The sequence below is a fragment of the Electrona antarctica genome, assembly GCF_951216825.1.
Source record: "Electrona antarctica genome assembly, chromosome: 12".
Lineage (NCBI taxonomy): Eukaryota > Metazoa > Chordata > Actinopteri > Myctophiformes > Myctophidae > Electrona > Electrona antarctica.
In genome coordinates, this window is record NC_136793.1 from 11,568,479 (window position 1) to 11,586,808 (window position 18,330).

General features: G+C 41.3%; 3 protein-coding genes across 3 annotated transcripts in view; 1 reads left to right on the forward strand and 2 right to left on the reverse strand.

Moving 5' to 3' along the window:
* Positions 1 to 662: 662 nt before the first annotated feature.
* hint2 (histidine triad nucleotide binding protein 2) lies at positions 663 to 4,682 on the reverse strand. Its single transcript, XM_079516632.1, has 5 exons — positions 4,562 to 4,682; positions 2,347 to 2,484; positions 2,099 to 2,203; positions 1,533 to 1,605; positions 663 to 1,098 (listed from the first exon to the last, which is right to left on the reverse strand). The coding sequence occupies exons 1-5, from the start codon at positions 4,637 to 4,639 to the stop codon at positions 1,007 to 1,009; spliced, it is 486 nt and encodes a 161-aa protein (XP_079372758.1). The 5' UTR covers positions 4,640 to 4,682; the 3' UTR covers positions 663 to 1,006.
* Positions 4,683 to 7,130: 2,448 nt separating this feature from the next.
* Positions 7,131 to 15,180, forward strand: mrps30 (mitochondrial ribosomal protein S30). The gene is made up of 6 exons (XM_079517245.1): positions 7,131 to 7,663; positions 8,564 to 8,705; positions 9,230 to 9,375; positions 10,098 to 10,203; positions 12,585 to 12,761; positions 14,039 to 15,180. The coding sequence occupies exons 1-6, from the start codon at positions 7,190 to 7,192 to the stop codon at positions 14,296 to 14,298; spliced, it is 1,305 nt and encodes a 434-aa protein (XP_079373371.1). The 5' UTR covers positions 7,131 to 7,189; the 3' UTR covers positions 14,299 to 15,180.
* Positions 14,645 to 18,330, reverse strand: part of emb (embigin) — a 6,690-nt gene continuing 3,004 nt past the window's right edge. Inside the window, exons 5-8 of the mRNA XM_079517246.1 lie at positions 17,315 to 17,451; positions 16,735 to 17,011; positions 16,577 to 16,610; positions 14,645 to 16,462 (exon numbers count right to left, since the gene is read on the reverse strand). Of these exons, the coding sequence (XP_079373372.1) occupies positions 16,414 to 16,462; positions 16,577 to 16,610; positions 16,735 to 17,011; positions 17,315 to 17,451 (497 nt within the window). The 3' untranslated portion in view covers positions 14,645 to 16,413. The remainder of the gene's footprint in view (positions 16,463 to 16,576; positions 16,611 to 16,734; positions 17,012 to 17,314; positions 17,452 to 18,330) is intronic.

Here is an 18,330-nt window from a genome sequence, read left to right on the forward strand (position 1 = left end):
GTAACAAAACAAGATTATAATCATGTTTACACATGGGATGAGTCATTTGAATACATTTCAAAAGACGAAATTGAAAAATGATATTCGCAAATGAACAGATATCAGAATGCTCTGAAATCAGAGTCAAATATGCAGAAATATTAACCCATTCAGGACGGCTCTTTAGGCTGCCATGGAGCACTGAAGTCTGACATCAGTGCCACTAGAGCGTGCTATTCCACTGGTTCATGGGGTTATTTCTTGTGTTGAAAACGAATCCCCACAGGGAAGTCTTAGATCACCTCATATAAGCTCTGTTCCAAAAATAAACAAATCATCCAGGCTTTTCTGTCAGGGGGGTGGCTCTGCATCGTTTATGATATTCATTCATATTTGATACAGCCCGTTTCTGGAGAAAATTGAATTAATGCTGAGATAAAAGTCTTGAAACTACACTGGTCTGAAATCAATATCGCCACTAAAATATGTCATGCTCCGTCAAGACAACAAGCAATACAACAAGGCACACACCATACACCATGGTGTATGGTGTGTGCGATGTCAGGTCTTCAGTGGTCTATTGGTATGTTTCATCATAAATTAACTTTAAACACAGGAATGTGAGAATTAATTAATTAATTAATTAATGCATGTTGTGATGGAAAATGGTTGGAGCCCATAAATTAAGTTTTCATAATATTTTTTTATTTGTTTTGTTGACACTACTAAGACAGGTGTTATTTGTACACCTGGACTTTTGGTAATGTTTCTGCATTCATGGGAAAGATTTAATCAACTGGATTTTCATCGCACAGTGAATCGGGTGAACAAATTTAAGTTGTGAATATAATACATGTGACAGTGTGACAACTTTACCACACCAACAACAAAGGAATCAATCTTCACATGAATAATTCATATACACAAATAACAATATATGTAATGTTGCAGCGTACACTACAGTATGCATACACAGAGAACAGAGCAGATTCAGTGTCTCTACATACACTCACAGACATGGAGGTAATTATCCTGGAGGCCATGTCATCTGCCTGCCTCCCATGACATGGATGTGAAGGTGGTACACAGACTGGGCACCATGCTCCCCATCGTTGATCACTGCAGAGCACAACAAAAATACCCATGTTACACAGTAAATGTTTTAGTGTTAACTGTGGTAGCCTTCAATTAATATAGTATTTTCAAGGCCTTATGCGTGACGATTCGAATAAACTAATAAAGAAAATGCCAAATATTTCCCATCAAAATAATGTATGAATGATGCCTCATTCATACAGGTTGATCATACACATTATTCACGATGTGGAAGCTAAAAAGAAAATCAACCTTGTTACAATAAAGATGTGGATGCTTTATTGCCACAGAATATTCGCGTTCTGTGTGAATGTAATCATAACAGTGAATTAAAAAATATATATAATACAACGTGAATTTATATTCACATTAATGTCTGTAAACTGTGAAAACCTGATTATTATTTTCATTTTAACAGTTCCCTCTCCAGTCACACACAACTACAAATAACAACTTACCCACTCTGTAGCCGTCATCTAAAGATTCTTTCTTGGCTACATTTTTGGCAACAACAAGGAGGTGTCCTAAGAGCTAATGGTTGAGAAAAAGAATAATAATAATAATATGAGGTCTGAACTTTATATTTGCATAGTAAATATTCAAATTCAAATGAGGACAGTGATCAATAGGGTAAATAAATAAAAATTGAAAATAAAAACAAAATATTCAACAACAAAAAAATAGGGTAAATAAATAATAATAATAATAATCATAATAATCAAAAATACAGTAAAGTTGTATTTAACACATTTAGGCCTGACGTCGAAAGAAGCAAAGATTTGAGTTAAAATGTTCATTCTGTAATAATATATATTCAAAGATTTGAGGCACATTTTCACGATTTTTCAAAAATAGCAGACCTACAAGTTCATAGCGCGGCACTCGGTGCCGCGCTATGAGCTTGTAGATCTGCTATTTTTCAATAGCTAAAGTATAACATAATGCTTTAAAACACCAAAAGGGGTTCCCGCAATGGGTTAAAATATAAACACATAAATAAAATAATAATGATAATAATAATTACCTCTGCATCATCATCTTTAGCCTCACTAATTCTTGGAATAGGAAGCCTTGGGATGACAAGGAAATGGACAGGGGCTTGGGCGTTGACATCTCTGAAAGCCAAACACTGATAAACACAAAGCAGAAGCAATTAACTTTCGTAAAACATGCAAGTATTGATGACTATTACTCCACATGGGAACACATTGATAATAATAAAAAAAGGGAAAAAAGTGCATATTAATGTTTTTGATAAGCTATTCTGCTTACCTTGTCATCCTCATAAATGATGTTTGCGGGAATACTTTTGTCAATTATTTTGGAAAATATGGTCGGAGCTGGGGACCCATACTTCTTACTTGCCTCTTCTGCCAGGCGCACCTCCTCACTTTTGGTGCATAACTGTCTCTGTGGAGCATTTTCTTTTTTAAACAATATATTTATTGCATTTTTCTTTTTTTTGTACAGACAGACAATACAACAGAACAATACATAATACATCAGACAATACAAAATTACTTAAAAAGACAAAACATACAGTACATACATATATAAATATCACTAAAAAAACATCGCATGGATGCACCTGGGACGTATCCTCAGTGATGTATCCTGAGGTCAACGGGGTTTCGGGTCTCTCAACATCATACCCCTCACTCAGGCGACCCAGCCGGGAGTGATCAAGTCCCGACTTACGTCCCAGTAGCTACCCTCAATCAGTCCCACAAGGGCAAAACCAGGGGCACACAATCCGTTGGAACTACTCCCGAACTACTCTGCCAGGGCTGGGAGGTACACTTCTGGCGCATGGAGGGACTAGGCTCTGTGGGTTGTCTCCTGTCTGGGCCCCTCCTACGTCTTACCAGGTCCACTCCTGCTCTCACCAGGAGTAGAGCGAGGACCTGTGCGTTGCACCAGAGTCCCAGCACCAGACAGTTCATTCAGGAGTGGTGGGCAATGGTTCCGCAGGGACATGGTGCTGCGGTTCCGCTTGCTGCTTGCATGGCCCTCCCAAAGGCCTCACCGAGGGCTGTTGGGCTTCCTCCTCACAGAGGACACAGGCTGGGGCGCTAACCCATACTGCTCACCCGGGTGCCGTCTACATTCCGGCTGCCACCCGTCTCTCCGGTGGTCACCAGACTATACCTGGTTGTCACATAGTCTATTCCTATGAGTCACTATAAATAGAAGAACTATAACTAAAAAACAATATAATAAATGTATACAAAAAAATACAATATAATAAAATAAGGGCACTTAGACCGGTAACAACAACAGAGTCCTTATGGCCACAACACCAAACAGCTGCAGAGAATACAATTACTCTGTGGAACATTTGAGTTGATTAATGATAAATACAAATCGGATTAAAGATATAGTACTTTTTACTCGACTATATTTATTACAAGTTATTACTTTGCAGATTCAGACTAATTAATATCAAACATAGATATTATGGTATCATATCATACTTTATTGTTCAGCAGGTGCTACTCAGGCCTCAGCCAATATATATAGAATACTGGGTATATAGAAATAAACTGTAATTCGATGCAATATTAAAGTGATGAACACATGAATCAATCCTTTTAATTCAGTAACATTATTCTGAATAGCCATTCTGCATAGTAATGAGTACCTTTATTTTTGGTACATCAGCATATTTTTATGCTTTATACCAGTTAGTTTAATATCAGATCAGTCTCAGTCTGTATTGAATAACTAATATGTACTAAACTGAAAATCTTTCAAAAGGTGATTGTAAAAGAATGTTAAGTTTATATGTGAATTTGTGAAATGTACTTCATGATTTCAATTAAAATGTACAGATTTATCATGTCCACGCTCCACCATTGCATTGGTGATGAAATCAACTAGGCTTCCCAGCACCTGAGCCGAGTTGATTTGGAGCTCTATGAGAGTAGCCTGGAAACCAGACGAATCTGCCACAGGAAAGTTCTGGCCAACAAGCAACTTTTTCTGACGAAGTTCCCATGCCACCGGACCTAGCCCAAACCTCTACGAGAGTCTAAATGTTTGGGCTATGCCGGACACAACTATAGTTTACTATGAGCACACTAGCACAGACCACTTTATTATGAGCATCTACAAATAAATTCTATTTTCTTATTAAGTCGTCGACGTCTCGGTCTAAAGGAGTCTTGGTGGGCCCTATTGTAAACAAGTGTAATAACAGTTTTTGAGTTGTACTTGAAATGTACTGTAATTCTGCAAACCGTTAATAAATAAATCAATCAATCCTTCATTTCTTTCTGCAGATCTTAACACTTTTTACAACATTGCAAACTTGCACTTTGTGGTGGTCTGGTGGACAACGACACAGACTTGTATACCTGATGTATGACTGATCCACCCGACCAGGGGTTACAGTGTTCAGCGCCAGTCCATGAAAACAGCAGGTTTATTACTATTGTTATTAAAAAGGAACACATCAGTACAGTTTGGGTTACGGTTGGACCGGTACCTCTGCTCCACGTGCACGACGGACAAACACACAGCTGGTCCTGAAGAACTGCGTCCGTGGAATGACACGAGGAATCATTATGCTACTGCAAACTCAACTGTAATTTAAAGCAAAACCAGAAGTCACGGTTGTCTTGAAGAAAATTGGGTGTTTACTTCGTTTCATTTCCACTCCCGTGCGTGTGTGGGGGGGTGTATCTGGTTTTATCATGGTCCAAAGATGAAAACTCCGCACTCCGGGCTGTTTCAAGAAGCAAAACGTGCGCTTCGCCCTAAGTCTGGTGACGTCCAACCGGAAGGACCGAGAGCACCAGTCCACAAAATGTTCAGATGCTATAAAAGTGATCAACGCGGCCCTACCATGGGCCCTACCCGGTATAGTATAAGTATAGGCCTATAATAATAATAATAATAATGAATAATTCATAATTATTATAATTATAATTATAATAATTGTGCCGATAATTATTATAATAATAATAATGATTATTATAATAATGATCACGATTTGTATTAAAGGACCACTTCACCACTTTTCAACCTATCTTTTGATTGATTGATTGATTGAAATATTTATTAACAGTTTGCAGAATTACAGTAGCCTACATTTCAAGCACAACTCAATACAAAGACTGTTAACTGTGAGCGGACGACCCAATAAAGCATTCCACCTTGTTCAATTCATCAAAACATTTAGAGACGTACAAATAGACACTTCTATTTATAGCCAAAGAACAGAACAGAACAGGAATTCATCATAAAGGAGGTAAAAAGGGAAAATAAACATATACAGAGAGGGGGGAAAAAAGGGGGAGGGATTCCGATTTTACGGGGGCCAGTTTCAAATTGCAGCCGTCCGTAGGTGCCCTTTGAGAGCGGTTTTGAAGGAGTCAAGGGAGTCACATGTCTTAATGACTGTTGGTAGGGTGTTCCACATTTTGGTGGCATAGGAACGAAAATAATTTAGTCCCTTGTTTGTGCAGAATCTGGGTTGTACATGGTTTGTTGCACTCCCTCTGGTGTTGTGGGTGTGGACTTGGTTAACATTAAGGAAGTATTTAGACAGGTACATGGGGTATCTTGGTGGTGTATCGAATCTTGTGGACCAGACCCATTGCAAGATGCTGTACTCTGTCGTCGACCCTAAGCCATTCCAGCCTGTCAAAGTGGGCAGGGGTGAGGTGGGTTCGGGGGGTGAGGCCAAGTAGGAGCCTGACCAGTTTGTTTTGGGAGGTCTGGAGTCTTGTTTTAAGGGCCTTTGAGGTGCTGTGGTACCAAGAGGTGCATGCATAGTCGAAGAAGCCTTGTACGAGGGCTCCTGTTAAGGTCTTCAAGGTGTTTTTGTTGACCAGTGAGGAGATCCTGTAAAGGAATCTTGTTATAATTGGTCCTCACTAGTGATCATGATAAAATAGCACAATTTCTTTCTACGTCTGTCTCATGGGAGGGCTGTGGGCAATTCAGAAACCTGTCCACCACTGGTGACGGCCATTGCCGTCATCACAAATGTGATGATGTCAGCTCAATTGGGCAAGTGGGCATGGCCGTTTTAGCCCAATGAGTGTTTTATTTTATTTTACAAAACTAATGCTTGGAATGGATTCAGTATCATGAAAACCCCCTAGTTTGACACGTCAGATGCTACATAAAGCATGATGACATTTTGAATATTATTATACTCAACATTTCTAACATAAAACGTTGGTGTACTCAACATGCCTGAGTTCACATTCTGGCAAGTGGACTAATAGCCACTACGTTTTTGTTCAAAGTTTCTTTATTAATTATTTTCCAAATCGCATCTTAATAAAACAATACCATACAAAAAAGTTCCCTCTCCGAAAGATCCACAACCCTGGTATTTCCATTAGCAAAAAAAAACCAAAAAACAAATAAATCACACTTGTGTGAAGTGAGGGGTGCTCTTAAGACTCATTCATAGTCTGGATTTTCGGTGGTGAGGTGACCACCGGAGCTGAAATAACATTGAGCGGTGGTGAGTAAAAACAGAGAGAAGGGCGAAAATCCAGACTATGAATGAGCCTCAAAGAAGTTAAGTATAAACTAAGTTTGAGTGAGTCATGGTTGTTACGGTTATTGCTGTTAGTGGGTCCACATCAAGGACACCATATGGATCTATAAACTTTTATTGATTAATTGAATACTTTACAGTTTGCAAGGAAAGTACAGAAACTACAGTTATGACTGACCACCTCATATATGGAGCCGACTACCACATCCAGGTCTGACATCATGGATTGACCATGGGAATCCATATGGATATCATCATCACATGTCAGGATGACACGATCTATCTAACTATCTTAAATACCCAGGTTTAAGTTCTACTCGGATACCACTGTCCTGGTCGCAGTCAACCACTAGAAGAGCTACCCTTTCCCTTTTTTCAATTAGTATTTCACAATTGTTTTGATGTGAAATAATCATAGTTTATATGGAAATAATACAGGGAATCATACAAGACACGCTCCGACACAGTAGGTGGCAGTATGCACCTCAAAGCAATGGTTACAACAAACTGCCATAAAACTAAAAGAAGAAGCACGTCAGCTGACCTTAGAGCATATACTCTAAGCAGCTGACACATAATACAGAAAAAAGAACCAACATGGCGACCCGCACCGCCAGCTTGCCCTTGCAGGCGCTTAACAAAAACAGCCCGTTGTTCAGGAGGCTCGTCCACACCGCCGATGCGACCCGGCCGGTGGTCCGGCAGGCGGTGTATCCGCCCATAGTCGCATCTCTCACGGCAAAAAGCAAGTCGGCGCGCCGGCGGCAGACGGAGGAGCATGTGGAGAAGGTGCGTGCCGCCAGCGTGCAGGACAGACTCGAGCTGATCACCCGCATCCAGCGGATGAAGTACGTGGTTTACCCGCAGACGTTCGCCCGCAACGCGGACACATGGTACCAGCACTTAACCAAGACGGCGTGTCTCCCCGGCCTGCCGCAGCTGTTCCACTATGGTCAGGAGGAGACCTCCACCATGAACATTCTTGGTGAACTTCAAAGTCCGCCTGGCGGAGAAGAGGATGCACTGCTGCTGGATGATGTCAGGTCCTATGTCACACATGCACTCTTACAGGTAGGGACTAGGGATGCACAGTACTAGTAGGCTATTGACATTTTACAGATATAATATTGTGATCATTTGCAATTGCATGGTAAAATTGACTGATATGAAAGGAATAGAATACACCCCCCGCACACTGTGTATTTGCTCGATACATGAGTATTTTCTTTTTAATAATGGTCCCTCCGGACCTTCTTCAGGCATAATTGACTGATACCAATATTGCAATACAAGTTTGCTGCAGGGTCGCCAGGGGTTGACACTAAGGTCCCAGATGCACTTGCACATCGGGCAAGTACAGGTCATGTTCTACTTGCCCAAAGGGCAAAGGTCATGCCCACTTGTGTAAATCGCCCAAATTCTAAAATGATAGGTAAAAATGTAATTACTGTTCAAATTAACACAGGGTTCTCATACCTCAATTATTATGCCAAATACCTATGAATTTGGGTTCACACTTGTTTAATATTTTTAATTGTAGCAACAAACAGTTTGTAAATACATCAAAGATGCGAATATAATCCATTTCTAATGGATGCCTTTGGCCTGGAGGAGAGGTCATCAGGTGGTCTCCAACCTTCTTAGAGTGTTTCAACCCTCAACCACTACACTCTCCAGTTGGCGGGTCAGCAGTGATTGGCCAAGTCACTGCTCCTCTTCTCCAGTGATTTTATCAGTGTGATTGATATTATCAGATTTATTAGGTCTACCGATGCACATATTGGTTCAACTTAGGCCTACATGCATTATTTTTGCTTAACAACGTGTTGACCCTTTTTGAAAGCTTCTCCAGAAAGCACAGGAATATAACCAATACATATATTTTGTTATCGTTTCAATACAGATATTGCATGATTTTTAAGACCAATAGAGTGTAAGATGATTGCTTTATTTGATTATGCCTACTTACAGGAGCACTGGCACATGAAGAAAGGCAGATCTTTCCTGTATAGACGTCAGGAGCTCTCTGCGGCCCCCTTCCTGCGGAATCTGGTGTCTGGACTCACCAATATGCTGATGAAACGCAACCCAGTGTTCCTGCATTCATGTTTAGGTATACAATACAGTCAAACCCTTAGGGTTCATGGGGGTGTAAGATAAAGGGGCATGGAGTTGAATGGCTCTATACCCCTGGCGGGTCAGTACCAGGGTTCTCCCTGGTGTCTCCAGCTCTTTGGTAAACAGAAAATACATTTTCAGGTCGGGAGATTTTTTTGTATCCAAATAGAACTCATTCAGGATAGGGAATTGGAACTGATGAAATGAAATGAAACACAAAATGAGCAGACAAAGTTTGAACCAACTGGACACTATTTAGACGGTATTTATCAGCCAGATGATGTCTTACATTGTCATTTACTGCCCTAAGCAAACATTAAAGTCCATAGACTTGGCTGGCAAACCCTCTTTATAGAGCTTGAACTTTTTAAACCAATCAAAACAATACCATTGAAAATAAAAACATCACTTTAACTGAGGCTTTACAATATTTTGGTTAAATTAACAAATTGATTTACTATGAATATTATTGTGTAATTATCGTTTTATTATCGTCCTAATGCTGCTTTATTTTTTTAGATGTTAGCCCTCAAGTGAATTTCTATTGGCTGAGAGGGCAAAGGACAATCCCTAGAGGCCATCGGAGAGGCAGAATAGAGACAACCCGGTTCCAGATTGATGATAAACCACACAGTCAAATTAGGATAACCCAACAACTGCCACAGGTAGGTTAGCAATAATGGTCAATAAGTCGATCAATAACTACGGTGTGGCACAAAGTCTAGGGGAAAATAATTCTAATGAATGATCGGAATATTGGGTAGTACCAGTCAGATTTATGGGTGTCGGATTAGGGGACAATGGGATTTAAATTAGAAGAATCCATAAAGTTCAGTTTAAAATGCATAATAGGTTGCTATTGATTTTACATCTTGTTTACACCATGGAGGAGCAAAAACAGTGAAGCATTCAGATCGCTGTGTGTACTGTATACTGTGTGTACTGTACAGTACTGTGTGTACTGTGTAATGATCTGATCTGCATTCAGATCGCTGTGTGTGCTGTGTAATGATCTGATCTGCATTCAGATCGCTGTGTGTACTGTGTAATGATCTGATCTGCATTCAGATCGCTGTGTGTAAATGGTAAATGGTAAATGGTGCATTTATATAGCGCCTTTATCCATGGCGCTTTACATAGATTGTGCATTACATTCACCCATTCATACACCGATTGCGGCGGAAGCCATGCAAGGTACCAACCAGCACATCGGGAGCAATTTGGGGTTCAGTGTCTTGCCCAAGGACACTTCGACATGTAGACAGGAGGAGCCGGGATTCGAACCGCCGACCCATGGATCATTGGACGACCTGCTCTACCTCCTGAGCCACAGTCGCCCCTGTACTGTACTGTGTAATGATCTGATCTCATGCGCTGTATGTTTTAGTTCACCGCCCTGGAAGATTCCTACACAGCTGAAGTTCCAGAGATCAGCCTGCCTCCTGACAGGTTGCCGTTGTTCAGGCGCCAATACGAAAATAACATCTTCACAGGTAATGCAGCATCCTGCAGAAAATCACACCACAGTCTGATTTATGTTACTCATCCTCACGTTGTTCATGTCAAATTCATATCAGCAGAGCAGTGAGTAGTATTTCTGGGGTTTACCACCAGTCGTGGTCAGTTTTCTCTTTCTCTCCTCTCTGCAGTCCCTAAAACAGTAGTTCCCACACTGGGGTCCCCAGAGGTTTAGCCTAATTTGCAACATTCTCGTCTCACTCAACAGTAAACAAACCAACATGTAGTATAATCAGGGTATCTGGCTATCTGCACATTTCTAAAGTGTCAATTTAAGGACCATTTGTAATACCAAATTGTTAAATATTACGTAATCAAAGAGACAAACATTGTGAAAATAGCTGATCAACTTGTAGTTTGTCTATTTTCACAATATTTATCTGTGGAACCGAGTCAAACTAAATGTAATGTGTACATTTCAAAGTGCTTGTCAGGGTGAGGGGTCCCCAGTTCAAATATGATTATCTTGGGGGTTGAGGCCTGCGCTAGCCGCAATTTGCAACTCTAGATTTTTTGAGTGGTGCAAACCACTCCAACAACTGGCTTTGTACCCGTGTACACGTGTTCGTACCAAAAAAACGAGCATGGTTGCTATGGTTAGTGTGTGACGTCACTGACATAGCTGATCAGACTATATAAGACCTTGCACCACTCAGTTCACACGGGTGTGATTTTTTTTATAATGGGATGAATCTGGAGTTGCAATACCCTCCATTGACTCCCCATTCATCCAATTTGCGTTTGCGATCTGCTTGTATTAAACGCCGTTAAACTCACCAACATTGCAGCTCTAGGACAAGCTTTAATTATCCTCTTTCAATCTGCCGAGCTTTTGTTTAATAAAAATCACACCCGTGTGAACTGAGTGGTGTAAGGTTTTATATAGCATGATCAGCTGTGGTCTGACGTAATAAGGTATTATATAGCCTGATCAGCTCTGATCTGACGTAATGAAATCACACCCGGATGTGATTTCACAACTGGCTTTTTTTGTGCAGAGAAAATGACCACGGTTGCTACGGTCATCCAGTTCACCCGGGTGTGATTTAATTACGTCAGAAATTATTTTGAACATAGCAACCATGCTCATTTTTTTCTGCACACAAAAGCCAGTTGTAGGAGTGGTTTACACCACTCAAAAATCCACCGTAGACATGTTATGAGCTACTTTCTGTCAAGACATTCTGTGCATGTGATTCTTTTTGTGTTGGAGTTTGGAAGCACTCGTTTTTATTAACGGGTCGTGCTGCTGCCTCCTGCATTATGTGCAAATTCGAAACGGGTGGTACGCAGAGCCGTTCAGTGACTTCGACGAGTGCTTCCAAACTCCAACACTTAGAAAAAGAATCACCTGCACAGAATTTCTTAACAGAAAGTAGCTCATAACATGTCTACGGTGGATTTTTATGAAACAAAAGCTCGGCAGATTGAAAGAGGATAATTCAATCTTGGCTCAGAGCTGCAATGTTGGTGTGTTTAACGTTGTTTAATACAAGCAGATCGCAAACACAAATTGGATGAATGGGGAGTCAATGGAGGGTATTGTAACTCTAGATTCATCCCATTATAAAACAAATCTAGAGTTGCAAATTGTGGCTAAGGCCTGCGCTTGCCCTAAAATAAAGGAGACTCCTTTCATTCACACCTCTACTTCGGTAGACTCGATGCAAATGGGCGGAGAACTTGCATCATTCTTGCATATTTAATTTGCTGCGTTTGCCTTCACACTGGCTGTGTAAACCGCACCAAGGTGTGTGTGTGTGTGTGTGTGTGTGTGTGTGTGTCCATAGACATATAAACGTAGGCGCCCTTTCCGCCTGGAGCGTATGTGCTCAAGGGAGGGCAAAACTTTCCCGAGATTCCTTGCGAAGCCCTGCGGAAGCATGAGCGTGCGTCACAGAGAGCATATTCGGGTCTGTAAGTCCCGGAAAAGATGCGCTGTGATTGGCCAGTAATCACTTGAGTGGCAGCGTGACGTAACGTGCCTTCCACACTTCCGGTGTACTTCCTCTCCCAGTGTAAATTCTTCCGCCCCTACTTCCGCCCCTACTTCAACACTGCAACAACATTGCAGCGGCCAATGAGGCATCTATTTTTGAGTGGTGTAAACCACTCCTACAACTGGCTTTGTTAGTTTACGTGTCTGTCTGTCTGTCTGTTCGTACCAAAAAATGAGCATGGTTGCTAACTTGCTATGGTCACCCAGTTCACACGGGTGTGATTTCATTACGTCAGACATTACGTCAGACCACAGCTGATCAGTCTATATAAGACCTTACACCACTCAGTTCACACGGGTGTGATTTTTTTTAAATATCTGTGTGTGTCTCAACATTTCCCCGTCTCTCTGTCCCAGGTGCCAAGCTACCAGACCCAGCATGTTACGGCCACACACAGTTCCACCTCGTCCCTGATCGCTACCACCGGGACAGAATGGCCAAACGTAACGAAGCAGACCAGGTGGAAACCTTCCTCAGGGCCAATGGCATGGCCAGTCTCTTTGCATGGACAGCGGCTCAGGCCGTGTACCAAGGTAGGTTGTCACGGCAGATATCACATCAGATGCACAGCTAATTGTGAAAATTAGTTTTTTTTGAGTGGTGCAAACCACTCCAACAACCAGCTTTGTCTGTAGCCGTGTACCTGTACGTGTACCCGTGTACCTGTACGTGGTACCTAAATAAATGAGCATGGTTACCATGGTCACTGACATTACGTCAGACCACAGCTGATCAGGCTATATAAGACCTTGCACCACTCAGTTCACACGGGTGTGATTTTTTCTTTAAGTCAGTGGTTCTCAAACATTGTCATTTCAAGGATACCCAAATGATATTTACTTGGCCCTGAACCCCCGTCTGAAAAAACATTGTGCCAGGGACCTCCACAATTATTTTTTAAATGTTCCCAAATTTTCAAGTTTTCACGGTTTTTAAAAAATAGACATAAAATAGGGTTAATGGGGTTAGTCTGATTTTAATTCTATAACAAATGTTGCTGCCCCCCCCCTGAAACCCACCCACGAACCCACTTTGAGAACCACTGCTTTAAGCCATTCCACAATTAGAGGGTGGCTGTAGCCAGTGACTAATGGCCATTTCAGGGTCCATGCCATAGAGTATATAAAAGGATAGAGACTGAACTGGCGCGAAGCTCCGCCCCCCCAGCTATTCATGTCAGTGGAAGTTGCTCAGTGGCGTTTTGAAGCACCCGGAAGACTGCCGGAAGTATCGTCTCAGAACGTCTACTTCCGCATTTGACCACCACATTTTGGTGGTCAAATGCGGAAGTGCAACCGAGCGCTCAATGTTAAAGCCCAGCTGCACGGGGTTTCCCGGTCATGAATCCACGGGTCCGCCTGTAGTCCCTCCTCCTACCACTAGGGCCCAGAGCTTCAACGTTGAATAGCCTCACTGGCCCCTTGGTCCATGCATGGCAGGGAGGAGTGGGGAACCGTTGACGGCGCAATTAGGGCTGCGTGCAATAACCGCCATACCAGTTAAGATTCGATTCGAGTTAATAACCGCAATTATGTTTTTATATTAATCTTTATCCCATGATTTTGTAAACCATTTTTCACCAATTATGCCAATTATTGCCTAAGCTGTAATTCTGTGCACTACTCTCCCTTTGCCAACCTGCGGAGAGTCCCTAACTGAGCTCATGCTTCCTTCAATGCATGAAGACTGAGCAGGCCGCTTACAGCGCCACCGCATCATGTTTTTCATTCAAAACAACTTTTTTGAGATATCGCTCAAATCCGCCATACCGTCGGTAAACAGTGATTTAATCCAACTCTTATATCTGCAGGGTTCTGGAACTGGGCGGACGTGAGCAGGCCGTTCGCATCCCAGGCCGTCATCACAGACGGCCAGTACTTATCCTTCTTCTGCTACCAGCTCAACACTCTGGCTCTGTCCGTAGAGACAGACTCAGACAACCCCAGGAAGAACCTATTCTGGGGCACGGAGAGCATGCGTCTGTACGAGGGGGTTGAAGACGGAGCAGTGGTGGGCCTGGACGACAGCGTCCTCAAACTCCTAGTCCAGTTCCTCATGAACAAACCATAACCCATCTACCGTGTAGGTTCTTCCTCCTAAGGCACTGGTTTCTGTTTAATTTCAAGGACTCCCTGTTTGATATGCACCAGAATCCCGATAATGTTAACCCCTGAGACTGTACAAATCATGGAACCAAATGGACTGGAAGGTGGAATCATGCTGTTTGTCATCATTTTACAGGAGTGTGCGTTAAAGCAGTAAATCTCTAGTTATTTATATACAAGTGACAAGTTTGATGCTGCTAGCAGAGCTTAGACTAAGCGACGTAAAAATCAAGACGTTTTTGATGATCATACATTACCAATTATTTGTCCAATCTGTTCATGGTTTGGGTCATTCTTTTTTTTACCAGCTGCTGTGTGAGCACAGCTGGTCAACCTATCGTCCTGATTGGCTGCCTCGTCTCTAGGCAACCACACACTTTTTGCCTCTAGCCGACCTCCCAGGCATGGGATATAAGGCAGCAGCTGGTAATTAATTTATGTTATCAATTCCTGTTTTATCCATAAGGGTCTGTTTGGTTCTATTTGTACAATTACATTTTCAATTCAAGGGGCTTTATTGGCATGAGAAAACATACGTTAACATTGCCAAAGCAAAAGTGGTAAACAGAAAATACATACAAAAATACATAACCTTTGAACCAAAATACTGTATCACTTCATACTGTGACTTATGATAACAAATTAGAAGTAATGCAGTTTAAATAAACTCACTTTACATCAAAGTGTTTGACTTGTCTAGTGCAGAGAGTAAATGCATAAAATGCAATGACTATGAACATGGAACCATCTGATCTTACTGTGTGCCATTCTATTGTACATGAATCACTGCTATTGTGTATGTATATTTATGCAGAGATCAATAAAATGAGTATGCTTTTCAAACGTTCATCATATTGTCAAATGCTACGTCATAATATTTTGGTAGGGTTTGTTAGATTTAGAGTAGACTACTCATCCACTAGGAGGCACACTTGTCACATAAAATGGCCTTTTACAAAGTTCTTTGACACACACAATTACCAGTTATATGTTTAATTTTTGGGTTTGCACACATGCCTTAATATATTTATCTTCAACTTTGTGAAGGCAAAACATAGTATGTGCTGAATGTAAAGGTTAATACAATAGATAGACCTGTAAGATGTATTGTCAACCACTTGAACCCTGGCGTCACATATTCTGGGCATGTCGTAATAGGTGAAAATAGGTGGACGTTTGGTGAAAATAGATCTGCAAGCTCACAACATGTCAGCTATCTGACATACAACGAAGAATGAATATAGGGTTTAAGGACACTACTTCAAGCACGTACTTCATCAACGTGGGTAATCATTAGACATGAATAAAAGAAAGGTTACCTTTCTTTTAGGGAATAGTGTGATGGCTTTTCCCCCTTCATAGAATAAGGCACTGCACACAAATCATAATGTGTATTGTCAAGCAAATGCTTTGAATGAAGAATGAGATTGAGTGAAGATCCAGCATCTTGGTACTGTGGCAGGAAGCGTGACATGGTTTCGTGACTAAACCACACTTTTATATCGGCAAATGTCTTTCCACAGATGTTTGTCAATTGGCTGAAGGCAAACTAAGCTGTTTGTGTTCATACTATTTGTTTAGATTGTCATATCCTCGTGACAATTCATACGAAATACGTTTCTTCTTACGAAATAAACACGATCTTCTTAGTCACCATGGAAATACATATAGTGGAGTCTGCATATAATGTGGTGAAAATACATACATGCCAAGATGAGTCAATAATAACGGATGAATATTTGGTGCTGCTAGTGCAAATTGTTGCCCTCCTTTTTGGTGAACATGTTTTGATCAGTTAAATCCTAAGTGTACATTTACATCAGAGAACTAGGCAGGTCATTGTAGGCAAAATATAGATGGGCTACAGTATGTAGCCCATCTATATATATATATGGGCTTAAGTGGCTTACTATTGTGTAGTAATGTTATGTACAGGTATTGCTACATTATTGTAGAGCTATATTAGATCAATACCAGTGTATCCTCATTCCTCACGATTACAACATTGATCGGCCAATTTCACAGAGCAGGAAATATGCAGAGAATCATCTGGAGAATGGAAGCTTTCATCTTCGCTGCTTCAAACCTTCCGTTGTCTTATTGATGTCTCACTGTTCTCTCCTTGTGTACTGCAGAAAGATTTTAAAAAGACAAAACATATCATGAACAGAGACAAACTGTAGACAGACAGTGGGTTATTTAAACGAGCCTCTGAAATAATCTAAATAGATCCAACTACTTACAGCTGGTTAGTTTGCTCAGTGTTTGTCCCATCGTCTGAGAATAAAAAAATGCACAATTAGACAATTAGAAATATGGACTGCAACTAATCATCTCTGACTTGAAAATGTACAAAAGAGTCTTTATACTAATTCATAAAGTTCATAGCTACAGTACGTACCTGTGTCCCCGGGCGTTATTTTGCTACTCTTCTCATAGAGCAGAATGAGGACGACGAGGATGATGACCTCGATTACGATGGCTATGAAGGGCTTGAGAGGCTCCATGAAGCTGATGACCCTCAGCTCCGTGTGGCTCACGCTGGTGCCCACTTCATAGACGGCACCGCAGTAGTACATGCCAGAGTCACTCTGCTCCACGCCCAGCACCACCAGCTTGGTCTTCTTTTGGTCGTTTGTGATTTTGTAGCGATGCTCCAGGCTGCTGTTGATGAGTGCCTGGTGCGAACACACAATTAACCACTCAAACGGCCATTATGGTTGACTGGAGTGCCTCAGGGCTCTGTACTAGTGTATTTTCTGTTTTCTCTTTATCTTGTGTGGAAAGCTTTTGCTGAAAATAGCCGATTGACAAGCTTAACCACTTTGATGCATATTTGTACTCATATTTTCATGTTAGTAGGGACACCAGGTTGGCTGATGAATGAACATTTAGGCACAATAATATATAATTCATACATAAGCTATTTTAAGTCATTGGGAGGTAGCCTATTACACAAGACTACAGTGTATCGCACACACCTTGTCCGTTCCGTTTGGTTTATACCAGTGCCAGGTCACAGGCGTTGGTTTGGTGTCTTCCATTTTACAGGCAAGAACCACTGAATCGCCCACATAGCTGACAATGGGCTTGTCGTGTACCTCGCCCATCTGCGGAACTGGTAGAAGTAGAATGGAGGAAATTAGTAGAATGAGTGAGAGGATGCACGGTGTATCTTACAGTAAGGGTTTCTCAGAATTGTGTCATGGAGAGGGAGGCTGTGCTCTCGACATATCAATATTACTTTGCCTGGTTTGACCCATTTAAGCCTGGTTTTATGAAGAAGAAAAAAAGAAAATAGTGAGAATAGCAGATATAGTACATACAAGCTTGTAGATTGTCTATTTAATTTTTTTAAAGATTTTGGAAGTATATGTATATTCGGCTCGACTATATCGAGGTATTTTGTCCAAAATGTTGTGATTTTAGATTTTGTCCATATTGGCCAAGTGTCACACCTTCAACCATTCTTTATCCCTTTACTACAGATATAATATAAATGTTGACTATTATGGGATGTCTAGAATAGACCTACTGACTATGGGATGTCTAGAATAGACCTACTGACTATGGGATGTCTAGAATAGACCTACTGACTATGGGATGTCTAGAATAGACCTACTCAACTATGGGATGTCTAGAATAGACCTACTAGACTATGGGATGTCTAGAATAGACCTACTCAACTATGGGATGTCTAGAATAGACCTACTCAACTGTGGGATGTCTAGAATAGACCTACTGACTATGGGATGTCTAGAATAGACCTACTCAACTATGGGATGTCTAGAATAGACCTACTGACTATGGGATGTCTAGAATAGACCTACTGACTATGGGATGTCTAGAATAGACCTACTGACTATGGGATGTCTAGAATAGACCTACTCAACTATGGGATGTCTAGAATAGACCTACTCAACTGTGATGGTTCCTCTATGGGACTATGGGATGTCTAGAATAGACCTACTCAACTGTGATGGTTCCTCAGATATTG

What these genes read in the sequence shown, in the direction of transcription:
- mrps30 (XM_079517245.1), top strand. Translation starts at nt 7,190, where the DNA reads ATGGCGACCCGCACCGCCAGCTTGCCCTTGCAGGCGCTTAACAAAAAC. An exon ending in TAACCCAACAACTGCCACAG is followed by an intron (nt 9,376 to 10,097) that starts GTAGGTTAGCAA and finishes TGTATGTTTTAG; the next exon opens with TTCACCGCCCTGGAAGATTC. An exon ending in GGCTCAGGCCGTGTACCAAG is followed by an intron (nt 12,762 to 14,038) that starts GTAGGTTGTCAC and finishes TTATATCTGCAG; the next exon opens with GGTTCTGGAACTGGGCGGAC.
- hint2 (XM_079516632.1), bottom strand. Translation starts at nt 4,639, where the DNA reads ATGATTCCTCGTGTCATTCCACGGACGCAGTTCTTCAGGACCAGCTGT. An exon ending in CTAAAGATGATGATGCAGAG is followed by an intron (nt 1,606 to 2,098) that starts GTAATTATTATT and finishes CTCAACCATTAG; the next exon opens with CTCTTAGGACACCTCCTTGT. An exon ending in AGATGACGGCTACAGAGTGG is followed by an intron (nt 1,099 to 1,532) that starts GTAAGTTGTTAT and finishes TGTGCTCTGCAG; the next exon opens with TGATCAACGATGGGGAGCAT.